Raw genomic sequence first — 14,619 nt, forward strand, 5'->3', positions numbered from 1 at the left:
CCCACCATCCCAGACAAGGTGGCCAATACACCAGAATTTGACCCCTTCCTTGTGACCTTTCTAACCAAGTCAGGGAAAGACCCCCGAAAAGGTCTAGAACAGGGTCTTAAAACTGCTCAAGACAAGTTGATGGATGTGGCGGGCCCGCTCACACAAATCTTCATTATTGCAGACGAGGCTTTATCAGGTGGCACATTTGACGCACATATGGTGCGAGAGTGGGCACAAAGGGCCTTATGCCTTTTAGGCAATGCCAATGTGGCAATATCAACAGAGCGGCGGAAAGCCGTCCTTTATAAAATTGATGCTAAACTTGCCGAACTAGGCACCAAAGAACTTGGTCCAGAAGCTCAAGGCATGTTATTTGGAGACAAGTTCATAAAAGAACTAAGTAAACACGTCTCTGTTTTTACAACACTGACAAAGGCACAATCCTCTATTCGCAAGGTATTTCGCTCTCAGCGTTTTTCTGGAAGAGCTGGTCGCTATAGAGGCCGAGCGACTGGCAGAGCCGCCTTCACAGGCTACAGGCCTCGACCTTCAGACACCTGGAATTCGGGCAATACCCGATTCCAACACAGACAATTTTTTCCCTCTCGCGGAACAATCCGAGGACGTGGACCCGCTTCCCTACGCGGTCGCTCTGCTACAGGTAATGGACCTTCCTTATTCTCTTATTCCTATTGCAGGCCGGTTAACCCTTTTTTCCCAACAGTGGTCTCAACTAACTCAGGATCCTTGGATCCTTCAAACGGTGTCCGGGTTCCACCTGGATTTTTCAGTCGAACCAATTCAAAATTCCCTTCCTACCCCAATAAAAATGTCTTTGCTAGACGAGTCGACTCTACGGAGCGAACTCAACGATCTATGCACCAAAGGTGCGATCGAACGAGTTGTGGGCCCACAGGTCTTCGTAAGCAACATGTTTCTGGTAAAGAAAAAATCAGGGGGTCTACGACCAGTCATCAACCTGAAAGATCTGAACAATTTCATCGTATACCGTCACTTCAAAATGGAAGGGATCCATTTATTGAGAGACCTACTCTCCGAGGGAGATTGGTTCTCTCGCTTCGACCTAAAGGATGCATACCTCACGGTGCCGGTAACACCAGCACACCGCTGCCTCCTTCAGTTTCGTTGGGAACAGACACTATGGCAGTTCACCTGCCTCCCCTTTGGCCTATCTTCCGCACCCTGGTGCTTTACCAAACTAATGAAACCAGTGATGGCCTTACTGCGGTCCCAAGGAATCCGCTCCATACTCTATCTGGACGATATCCTTCTCATGGCACAGGACCAGGAAACCCTCCTCCATCATACAAACATGACCTCCGCCCTATTGCAGAATCTTGGCTTCGTGATCAATCACCAGAAATCATCTCTAACACCGTCCCAGACGATACAATTCCTGGGATTCCAGATAGACTCCGTTCAAGCAGTCCTTCAACTTCCGGCACCCAGAATAAAATCCATAAAAAGAGACATTCGGAAGTTACTGATATCACCACACCTTCGCCTACGGGATCTAGCCGCACCATCGGCTCGCCTCAACAGGCAGACGGACGCTTTTTACAGCTGGTTACCGGACCCAGCGTGCCTTGCAGTCGATGCCTTCCTACAGAAGTGGCCGATGTCAGGGGCATATGCGTTCCCTCCATTCTCCATGATTCCACGCACGCTACAACTTCTCAGAACTCAAGGTGTCAAGATAACTCTAGTGACCCCGCTATGGCGGGCCCAACCATGGTACCCTTACCTACTGGAAATGTCAGTGGACTTTCCCCTGCTACTACCCTGCACCCACGACCTCCTCAGAGACTCGATAGGCAACTTTCACCCATTGGCGATCCAAGACCATCTCCAACTAGTGGCTTGGACCATTTCAGGGGATCGTGGAATGTCTCAGGCCTTTCGACAACTGCTCAGGGACTCCTTTGGGACTCATGGGCCCCAGGAACCAGACGCTCTTACATCTCTGCATGGCGCCTATGGAGTTGCTGGTGCTTGGAAAGGAACCTTGATCCCTTTTCAACACCTATAATTAATATTATTAACTTCCTGTCGTCTTTATTCGACCAGGGTAAATCCTACCGGACCATTAACGTGTTTCGGTCTGCTATTTCTGCAGCGCACGTTCCTATAGAAGGATCTTCGGTGGGCAAACACCCGTCTGTCTGCAGACTTTTGCGGGGCATCCGCATCGCTAGACCCCCGAATCCCAAATATAATCAATTCTGGGACGTTGCCGTCATGCTCACGTTCTTGGAAGCTTGGCCGGACAACGAAGCGCTTTCCCTACGCCAATTATCAGCCAAATTAGCTCTCCTCCTCTGCTTGGTCTCCTTCCGAAGAGTTTCCGACATCAGGGCTTTCGACTTTCACGCCCTCGATTTCACACCAGAGGGGGTACACTTTCACATCACTAGACGCACTAAGACCAACTCATCTACCGTGAGCTACCCTTACTTCTCGGAGAGACCACTCCTATGCGTAGCCCGGTGCATAAGACACTATATCGCTCGCACTACCCTTCTCAGAGCACCTACCGGGCCCCTCCTGGTATCCTATGTACGGCCTCACAAACCAGTTTCGTGCCCTACCATTGCACGCTGGATCAAATGGCTCCTAGCCCTGGCTGGCATTGATGCATCTTTCGGGGCTCACTCGGTTAGAGGCGCAGCCGCCTCTTCAGCACTCTTAGCTGGAGGTTCCTTAGCGGAAATTCTATCCTCCGCTGATTGGTCTAGAGAATCCACCTTCCGTACCTTTTATTTTAGACACTCTCCTCACGTTTCTCTGTCCTTACTATCTGTGCGTTAAAATAGCAAATATGAAGCCTCCTGTCTTGCCATAAAATTCGGGATTATTCTAGCTCCTAGTGACCGAATAATCTAAATTTTATTAAAGACAGGAGGCGAATATTTTCCCACCCTAGTTTTCTCTTCCCACCCTTCTAGGTAAGTATCCTGTACTACCTCCAATTTCTAACTATGACTTACATCCTGTCTTTCGCTAACCTAGACTCATTAGGTCGTTATTATTATAACCCGTTTTTTATATTATATTTAGTTCATCAAATTCTAGATGGTCATTTACTGTTATACCACTCTGTTATTACCATAGTTAGAGCTTGCACTAAATTGGAAGTCAGTTCACTGCATTTATTTGGTTTTCTTTTGCCAAAGAGACCATACTTTCACGATATTTCTCCTTCCTCCTAGTGTGAAGATCGCTTGCCTTCTGCCTTGACTCTACCTGCGGGTTGATCACTACCTTCATCCTTAAAGATACCTTCACCGTTACCTGTTCATCGTTTTAATGACTACTTTTACATGGTTGACTCTACAGCTGATCGGCTACATCAAGAAAGAGGAATTGGGAGGAGCCTGATGACAGTTTATATTGCTGTGATGCACTCTGATTGGTTAAACTTTTTTACACTGCTGTTAACTGTTTCTTTGCTGCTGGGAGTTTCAGTAAAGAAAGATAAGCAAATATTCGCCTCCTGTCTTTAATAAAATTTAGATTATTCGGTCACTAGGAGCTAGAATAATCCCGAATTATCCCAAATAGTTTTTGTGAATTCTTATAATACCTTAAACCAATAATTAATGTGAATATATAACTATAATTTTAATTTTTAAAGTGACATATCCTTAATTGCACATGCATATTGTGTTCAACATAATCTATTGCTCTTGCCTAGTCACAAGACTAGTGTACTCAAATCTCAGAAGTGACTTATCCATATAAAAAGAGAATGTGTATATCTCTCTCTTTAGCTTAATTAATCCAAAAAACAAATGATGTCCATATCTACATTCAGTCCCCTTGGTGTGAGGGTACCCAATCTGTGGATCCAGTATGACTCTCTTTGAGCCAAACGCTTTTCCCTATTCCCCCCTCTCCAGTGTGGTTGAATTTGTTCCATCCCCATGCAACGTAAACCTTTTAAAAAGAATTGTGGACAACAGTTACAATGGAGAGGAACAGAGTGGGTTTCAAGTTTTTTCTTGATGTTGTTAATGTGTTCAAGAAGCCTCACTTTTAAACACCTCTTTGTGCGTCCAACATACTGACTGCCACATGGACACTGAAGCAAATATACCACAAAGTCCGAGCAGCAGCCAATCCCCGACTTAATATGAAACTCCTTCCCAGTGGTGGAGCTGGTATATGGTACCCTCACACCAAGGGGACTGAATGTAGATATGGACATCATTTGTTTTTTGGATTAATTAAGTTAAAGAGAGAGATATACACATTCTCTTTTTATATGGATAAGTCACTTCTGAGATTTGAGTACACTAGTCTTGTGACTAGGCAAGAGCAATAGATTATGTTGAACACAATATGCATGTGCAATTAAGGATATGTCACTTTAAAAATTAAAATTATAGTTATATATTCACATTAATTATTGGTTTAAGGTATTATAAGAATTCACAAAAACTATTTGGGATAATTACTAATGGTATGTGATATAAGAATTTGTGATATATAGCTTTAGAATTATATTTGTATGCACACTTGGATAGGAAGTTGTTGCATTCAATTTTAATTTTGTTTTCAATTTATGTTATGAGATATAGAGGATATATTAATGATTTTACCAGTATTATGGGTATTTTGTGCGCAATATTTAACAGCCCTTTCGTTTAGATTCTCAAGCACCATCAATATGCACAAGTAATAAACGGACTTATTCCTTTTTATGGTAGAACGCACGGCCATGTTATTTTTTCGAGTGTGGAACGCATACGGGTCACGTGACCAGAACGCAACGCGTGACGTATGCGGAAATGATAGAAAACTACACGAGAGGGAGCTGAAATCTTCGGTAAAAACCTACACCTGAAGAAAGATACCGGGCAACAAATGAAATTTAGAAGAAAGAAGACACCCACTATTCCACCAATGACTTGGAGGGACTAGCCCTATATAAGATTTTATGTGTTAGCGTTTTTTAGGATGCCATTGTCAGCCATTGTACATGTTACTGCTGGTTTTACTAAAAAGGTCCCTGAGGAAGTCCTTTTGCACAAGGACGAAACGCGTAGGACCGGTGACCTGTTCTATTTTATATTTGTTTTTATTTATTTTGTACACCTCCTGATTTTATGAGTGAAAAAATTGCCCTGGAAGGATTCTTTTGGTCGGAGTTTGTTTGGATCATCTTGCTGACCCTGATACCCCATTGGCTACCACTCGAGGAGGGACACTGATTGACACCCCCCATCCATATCGTGGGGAGGCACCCTTTAAACGCTAAACCATTTGGAATTTGTGAGTGCATATATATCAGTACATTATCTTTGAGTATCAAACAATATTTGCACTATGTTTTATCCTCTATTCTAGGTACACCAGCAGAATCCCTAAAATATCCTATCACTTATACTACAGACAGAGACATACATGCATACAGAGACATGCAGGCATATAAAGACATACATACAGAGGCATACCGTCATACAGACACATACATACATACATACATACATAGACATACAGAAACATACAGAGACATCCAGGCATACAGACACATACATACATACAGGCATACAAAGACATACACGCATACAGAGACATACCGTCATACAGACACATACATATATACAGGTATACAGAGACATACAGGCATACAGACACATACGTACAAAGACATACAGGCATACAGACACATACATTTGTACATACATTGACATACAGGCATACGGACACATACATTTGTACATACAGGCATACAGAAACATACAGACACATACATTTTGTACAGAGACATACAGGCATACAGAGACATACAGGCATACAGAGACATACAGGCATACAGAGACATACAGGCATACAGAAACATACATACAAAGACATACAGGCATACAGAGACCTACATGCATACATACATACATACAGAGACATACATACATACATACATACAGAGACATACACAATTACATACTTACATCAGTTCAATCTTGTCCCCTGGATGCATGCTGTCTGGCTCCTTGGAGTCCTGTCCTGCAGCCCAGCCCCATCACAGGGCGCCAGCTGAGCTGTGTGGTACACAGGGAGCAGGGATATGATGTCATTCATATCCTCGCCCCCTCCAACACATGGCGGCGGGCACCTGGTCGCAGGGGTTGCAGGGCTGTGACCCCTGCGACCGCGGTATGTACGCCAGTGCATGCAGATGCACACACACTTAAAGGACCACTACAGACACCCAGATCACATCAGCTCAATGAAGTGGTCTGGGTGTCAGGTCCCTCTAGTTTTAACCCTGCAGCTGAAAACATAGCAGTTTCAGAGAAACTGCTATGTTTCACCGAGGGTTAATCCAGCCTCTAGTGGATGTCTCACTGACAGCCGCTAGAGGAGCTTCCGCTATTCTAAAACACTGAACGTCCATAGGAAAGCATTGAGTAATGCTTTCCTATGGGCGGTTTGAATGCGTGCGCGGCAAGAGCATTCGGAGCTGAGAGGCGGAGGGATCCCCAGCGCCAAGGGAGTCCGGCGCTAGAGAAAGGTAAGTGCTGAAGACACACACACACTCTCACGAACAGATGCATACACACCAGCTAACAGACACACACATTTACTGACAGACACACTCAGCGACAGACATACACACACACTCACTTACAAAACATACACTCTCACTGACAAACACACACTCACTAACAGACATCAAACAGACTCACTAATACACACACAAACACACTCTGTAAGAGACACACAGTAACACACTCACTGACACTCACTAGCAGACACACTCACTGACACTCACTAGCACACACTCACTGACACACTAGCAGACACACACACTGACACTAACAGACACACTCACTGACACTAGCAGACACACACACTGACACACTAGCAGACACACACACACTGACACTAGCAGACACACTCACTGACACTTACTAGCAGACACACTCACTGACACTCACTAGCAGACACACTCACTGACACTCACTAGCAGACACACTCACTGACACTCACTAGCAGACACACTCACTGACACTCACTAGCAGACACACTCACTGACACTCACTAGCAGAGACACTCACTGACACTAGCAGACACACACACACTGACACTCACTAGCAGACACACTCACTGACACTCACTAGCAGAGACACTCACTGACACTAGCAGACACACACACACTGACACTCACTAGCAGACACACACACTGACACTAGCAGACACACTCACTGACACTCACTAGCAGAGACACTCACTGACACTAGCAGACACACACACTGACACTCACTAGCAGACACACTCACTGACACTCACTAGCAGAGACACTCATTGACACTAGCAGACACACACACACTGACACTCACTAGCAGACACACACACTGACACTCACTAGCAGACACACTCACTGACACTCACTAGCAGAGACACTCACTGACACTAGCAGACACACACACACACTGACACTCACTAGCAGACACACTCACTGACACTCACTAGCAGGGACACTCACTGACACTAGCAGACACACACACACTGACACTCACTAGCAGACACACACACTGACACTCACTAGCAGACACACACACTGACACTCACTAGCAGAGACACTCACTGACACTATCAGACACACTCACTGACACTCACTAGCAGAGACACTCACTGACACTAGCAGACACACACACACACTGACACTCACTAGCAGACACACACACTGACACTCACTAGCAGAGACACTCACTGACACTAGCAGACACACACACTGATACTCACTAGCAGACACACACACACTGACACTAGCAGACACACACACACACACTAACACATGTTTTTTTTTTTTTTTAATTTAATCCCCCAGCCTCCTTACCTTTTGGAGTGCTGAAGGGATTCCCTGGGGTCCAGTGGGGCTGCTGGGCTCCTGGGCTGGCTCCCTGGCTGGCTCCCTTGGTGGCTGGCTGGCTCCCTTGGTGGCTGGCTGGCTCCCTGGGTGGGTGGGTGGCTGGCTGGCTCCCGGGCGGGCGCGAGGGAGCACTCTCCCATGTGTTCTTCCTCTTCAGCTCCCTCGCGCACCGTGTAGGGATGCCGGCGCCGGAAGATGACGTCATCTTCCGGCTCCGGTATCAGTATGCGGCGCGCGAGGGAGCTGAAGAGGATGCACACATGGGAGAGTGCTCCCTCGCAGAACCGGGCGCTCGGCCAGGCTACATTAGGTCGTCGGTTGGAGGGGAGCGCAGTGCGCTTCCCTCCTTCCGGTCAGCCTGATTTTGCGCCCCCAGGGCCGGTGCGCCCTAAGGCGGCCTCCTGGGCCGCCTTATGGTAGCGCCGGCCCTGTCTGCAACCTCACTCTACAACTCCACTCTCTCCTTTCAACTAGACATCATGGCACCTCCTACATTTAAATACAGCAAGCATTCCCAATTACAACCCTGGCACACCACGCTGACCTCATATCTCCAAAAATGTTCAAGAATTGCTGAATGCTGTTGGAGAAAGTCTCAGAAAGAAAACGAATACCTAGTAGTGAGTTAGTATAAAAACTTTCCCACTACTTGGAAAAAGTGCAGGTCTATAATTATAATGGTGGTATAATATAATGCAAGTTGTACACTTACCCCTTACAATACACACGGGGTATACATGTAAAAGAAGCAAAAGGAAAATATATAGAGTAGTATTATATGGTAACAATTGGTAAAAAATGTTTTTTAACTTAGTGAGTAGAGAAAAACTCAAATGTTTAAGAGCCTTTTATGAGGATATAGGCTCTAAACACATCTGCCTCTGTGCCTTTAACCCCTTAAGGACACATGACATGTGTGACATGTCATGATTCCCTTTTATTCCAGAAGTTTGGTCCTTAAGGGGTTAAGGTAGGCAACAACACCTAAGGAGTGGAGCTTGTTCCTTCCTTCTTTCTGCAGGTAGATTTTTATCCAAGCAAAACAAAAAGATAGAAGAGACTTCTTGGTGCAGATTATACTTTAACAGTGGTGCACAATATATATATAAAAGATCAGTGCTCACCTTCTAAAGAGCCTTTTGGAGACTGGCTCTAAGTATTGATAATAGATGTGTCAATTTTGTGGGGTGACAATTCCCCCAACCGGATCCACAATGCAAGGTAGAGATGGATGTGAGTAGCTTAAAATTAATTTATTAAACAGAGAAATAAAATAAATGTATAAAAAAATATACTATAAACAATAAATACTTTGTACTCCTTCCTACCAACTTCTCACTCTGCACTTCGCTTCATCCACTATAAATTGATGCTGTGCTCCTACAAACTTTGCAGCTCACTTCACTGAGAAGATTTCTACAATTGGAATATATCTTCCAATACTTCACCCAACCCCACTCACTTCACTGTCCTATGCTCATTTGCACCTAATACAACAGAGGAGGTTTCCACTCTGCTCCGGTCCTCCCGCCCCACCACCTGTTCCCTCGATCCTATTTCCTCATATCTCTTCCTCACTCTGTCTCCCTCTCTTGCTCTTCCTCTTCCTAAAGTTTCTCACCTTCACCCTTCAAGCATGCAACCATAACGCCAATTCTGAAAAAGCCCAACCTTGAACCCAACTCCCAATCGAACTACCGCCCTATATCGCTACTGCCGTTTGCCTCCCAGATCCTTGAGAGAGTTGTGTATGCGAGATTGACAGACTTCCTTGAATCCAACTCTCTGCTTGACGCGCTTCAGTCTGAATTCCGTGCTCGTCACTCTGTTTAAACAGCTGTGACCAAAGTATCCAGCGATTTAATCGCTGCAAAAAATACTTTCACCCAGTCTCCAATCCTTCAAAAAATCTTTGAAAACACACTTCTTCAGGAAAGCATATCATTTAAACTGCTAGCGGATTTTCATTCCTCCCCCCATTGCTGCAACTGTCAAAAATAAGCTACTAAATTCCCAGTGAATACTTTTCTAGCAACCTATTTCATTACCCCTACTTATACCCTTTGTGTCACTATACCCCACTCCCTCTAGCACCCCTCTGTTCCTGAGCATCAATTTGTTTGGTTACAATTACGTGTCTGTTAGTCCACCCGTTGTACAGCGCTACAGAATTTTGCTGGCACTATATAAATAATAAAATAATAAAAATAAAATAATAAAAATAAAATAAGATAATAATTCAAACAGTAGAGAAAATGAATTCCCTAAGAAATATTCAGCCTATACCTTGATATAGCTTTGGCTTGCAGTGCAGACCTCTCATCCACTAAGCAAGCATAACTTAAAACATTTACTATGCTTCCTGACAATTATATAGTGTAACTGCACTACTTTATAAGGGCATTATGGCCACATAATGATATATATATATATATATATATATATATATATATATATATATATATATATATATATATATATATATATAATTTTACATTGGTATTTTAGGAGACTGCATTACTACAAATTAAGGATGTGTGAGTATGTTATATGTGTAAAAAAAATGAAATACATTTATCTCTCTAACAGGAATCTATACACAATCCTCCTGTTTTCCTACATTTGTATGCTAGCTTTGTACCCCAAGTCTTAAATCAGTACTATTCTCATAGTATTGGAACCAGAAAGTACTAGTTGATAGTGAAGAGGCTAAACTGCAAATCCAACATATAAATAATATTTTCAACCAAGTAAGTTGTAGAACATTTTGCTGTGATAACCTGATCCAGATCCGTGATAACCAAATCTATCTTTCTACGTATCTGGTTGTCTGTCTGTCCGTCTTTCCATCTATCAACTCATTAAAGGAGCACTAACTTTTTGTGTTTTGCATACAAATAAAATATTTATGAAGCAATCGATGCAGTGGAAAGAAATCATATCTAAAACATGGGACCTGGTTGTCCTACTGGACAATTGCAGAGGTTGACAAAATACAGGATTTGTTGGGATCTTCTGCTGTCAGCTTTTGAGGTTTCCCTGTAGCTGTAACTAGCCACCAGACTGCTATAGGAAAAGGTGTCTACTTAATGTAAGCAAGATTTTATGGAATATGGAGGATCCCACAGTCTTGCAAGATCTTTGCTCTCATGCATTAGCAAGAGTGCAACAGTGATCCAAACTCCTTGCTGATGAAACATTATGAACGGTGACGGGAAAAAGATGGCAGCATCCCATAGGGAGACTTTTAGAAAAAGTATATGTCCATTTAGCCTTTACCACTTCGCGCAAGCATTTTACTTTGTGGGTCTTTTTAAAATAAGCACGGTGGCAATATCACTTTAAGAGGGCTCTTTACATTTTTTATATTTTATGAATGCTAGCAATTCTGTCATGCCCACTCCTCTGTGGTGTGTTTTTTTTAAATTTATTTTTTTATTAAGTTTTATTTTCTCCTTTCACTTCATCATATGCTCACCTAGATGGCAGAAGAGGCTAACTGCAGACCTTGTCTCATTGGGATCTGGAACTATTATTCTGTTTTGTTTTTGTTATGTTCTTTGGGACAGGTTCTAAAACATTTAGCAAGGGCAGAGCCAGTCCTATTATATAGCTCTTGTGGTGTGATAGCTTCAACAGAGGGGCTTGTGCAAATTTTGCCCCATTTATCTATACTAAGTGATGTCTGCATGCCTTTTATTATAAACAAAGTAGCAAATGCTAACAGAACTGTAGATATAATATACATATAATATACATCTGGGTACATGGTAAGGTATAACTTGTGTATACTATTTTTAATGTATGTGTCCTGTGTTAATTTTCTCAGTTTTCTTCTTCTAACAATCTTACTGTTTAACTTGCTTACTTATTGTATTTTGGCAAGGGCAGAGCCAGGCATAGATAGCTCTTGTGGTGCGATAGCTTCAACAGAGGAACTGATGCAAATGTTGCCCCATCTATCTATACTAAGCAATGTTTGCATGCCTTTTCTTATAAACAAAGTAGCATATGCTAACAGAACCTTAGATATAATATACATCTGGATACATGCTAAGGTATAACTTGTGTATACTATTTTTAATGAATGTGTCTTGTATAATTTTCTCATTTTTATTCTTTTTAACAATCTTACTGTTTAACTTGCTTACTTATTGTTTTATTACCCTGTTCCTTCTTACCATTTTTATACCCTCATTTCTAAACAGATATAGCAAAAATGTATCAACTGGAAACTATGCCTATTCTTCAAGAGAGTAGCTTGATACTATCTTAAACAGCCATGAACTATTAACTGCAGTTCAGCCTACTTTACTGTAGCAGCCACAAATCACACTACGGCATCAAAGCACATTGCCTTTTAAGTGATGGCCAGATAAATGGGATTCTCTGCTCTCACAAAAAGTTTTCATAATATTTTGTGCATACCACAATTTACTTTTTCTCACTGTTGCAATAACCAGTAAAAATGTAATAATTTAGGCGTTTGAATGTTTCCTAGTTTAAATCAACAAGAGGTTCAATCTGGTTGATGTTGGTCCAAGACTGTAACAACATTTTTATTTCTATTACTTTAAAGAAAATTTACGTTTGCTTTTGGTACAATGAAATACTATCTTTGATGCTGTAATTTTTTTAAATGTTAAGTGGCACTAAGTTGGTGTCCGAGCTGACAAAGTAAATTACCTTTTAGATCCTGATAGAGCTAGAAACTGCGCTATTAGACGATGAACCTCACTGGTATAAACTACAAACACATGATGAGTCTTCACTACCTCTGCCTCAGCCATCACCGTTCATGCCAAGGAGACATGTACATGGAGAGAGTTCTAGCAAAAAATTACAAAGTAAGTGTGTCAGATTGGTCTTTGTAATGACTCCAAGGAGATAACCATGACTGTGTAAATATAGTGTACAAATACTGTCTGTGTTTCCAAAAATGACCACGTATACCGGTATCTGTTTGCCAGGATCACAACCAGTCAATGATAGTGACATCTCAGATATTGATGTTGATGATGGTAATGAAGCAGTGCCTCTAGGTGCGTTATTAAATGGCATGGACCTATATCTATTTGCTTCTGCTTTGTATCACTAATCCAGATTTCAACATTATGTTCATTTTGATGATTCAGTGTATTGTGGAGACAACGTTAGCCAAACAAGAGACTCATGTTGATAAAAAAATATATTATAGCCAAAACAGTAGTGTTTCCAAAATATCTTTGAATTTCTGAGTACGTAGTGCCATCATACCTATTTATTGAATACAGTTACAATCTTGTGAAATTTGTTGGAAATCGTATCCAAAGGAAATGCTATGAGAAGCCACCTGACTTCTCCATCAGACAGCACAACATAGCATAGATGGTACAATTCCTTGTTGAGACAGCTATGAACAAAGATGGAAATTGTTATAACTTGCATTAATCACCACAAAAAAATTTGACTTTAATATTTAACAGGTAGTAGCCTTTCAAGTTAACTTTACCTAAAACCTGCTGGAAAACTAAAATAGGTTCTCACATTACTTATTAGGTTCTCACATTACTTATTTCTATGTTGAATTGCTTTTGACGTATAGAGTAGCAGCCAAAGATGCAAAAGTATACAGATATGAAGTGTTTGCAATTGTATATTGTTTCACAAGATCACCATAGCTGTAGGAATACAATAAATATGTACGGTCCCAAAAGAATGGGAAGAGCTAATTGGTGTATATAAGGAAACCCTCTAAATATAAATGTACGTCACTAGATGTAGGCATTTGTCATATCGGAGAATCAGCACAAGACAAAGAAATTCTGACAAACAAATTGCTAAATGACTCCAATACTTATTCTGTCTCATTTAGGAATAAGTATTGGCATCATTTACCAATTTGTTCGAAGGAATATCTTTGTCTTGTACTGATTCACCGATCTTGAGGCTTATCATTTACAAATTCCTACATCTAGTGACGTACATTTATATTTAGAGGGTTTCCTCATATACACCAGGTAGCACTTCCCATCCTTTTGGAAGAATACTTATTTATTGTATTCCTAAAGCTATAGTGTTCATTTGAAACAATATAAGAAAGATAGTGTAATATACAGCATAAATGTATTGATGGGTATTATATTAATTGACTGTACTCGCAAAATCAGCCCATATATAATATGGAGCAAAAGAGAAGCTTGTATCTTTTGGTACTGTAAATCACAAGATTGAAACTGGAGATCGATTTTAAATATTAAACATTTAATAGGGATAGTTATTCCTTACTATTTTAGAGAAAGAAAGTCCCTTTAAACCTATCCAAATTGAAAGATTTTACTGTACACTAACATTTGTGATCAAGTTAGTTACAAGCTTTCTATTAAAAAATGGTGGTTCTTAAATATCCTACTTCACAATGCTCTGAGCTAATAAAAAATGCAACATTGATTTAACAGATTAAACGTAACATCAGTTAATGTACCGATGTACAGATGCATAGACTTGTTTATCTGTTCTGCCTGTTTACTAAATGTTCTTGCTCCCATGCTGCTGATGCACGGTAGTTTAGCAATGCATGATGCATGGCTACTAATCAATACTTTGCAGAAACATTGCTGGCTAAGTGTAAAATCAGTTACAACCGAAACATCAATAAAAACATACCGATCTCTTCACGCCAATATGATAAATATTTAATATGTGCCACATATAAGTGTGTGTGTAACGCCTTTCTGTTTACACCACTCACT

At 41.6% G+C, this 14,619-nt stretch overlaps 1 protein-coding gene across 2 annotated transcripts in view; it reads left to right on the forward strand.

The window, feature by feature from the left end:
* Window positions 1-14,619, forward strand: part of RIMS1 (regulating synaptic membrane exocytosis 1) — a 453,058-nt gene that overhangs the window by 246,766 nt on the left and 191,673 nt on the right. The window contains exons 14-15 of one of the 2 annotated variants that reach the window (XM_063442984.1): window positions 12,582-12,735; window positions 12,859-12,930. In XM_063442984.1, the coding sequence (XP_063299054.1) occupies window positions 12,582-12,735; window positions 12,859-12,930 (226 nt within the window). The remainder of the gene's footprint in view (window positions 1-12,581; window positions 12,736-12,858; window positions 12,931-14,619) is intronic. The other variant, XM_063442985.1, reaches the window with a different exon arrangement.

The sequence above is a fragment of the Pelobates fuscus genome, chromosome 2, assembly GCF_036172605.1.
Source record: "Pelobates fuscus isolate aPelFus1 chromosome 2, aPelFus1.pri, whole genome shotgun sequence".
Classification (NCBI taxonomy): Eukaryota; Metazoa; Chordata; class Amphibia; order Anura; family Pelobatidae; genus Pelobates; species Pelobates fuscus.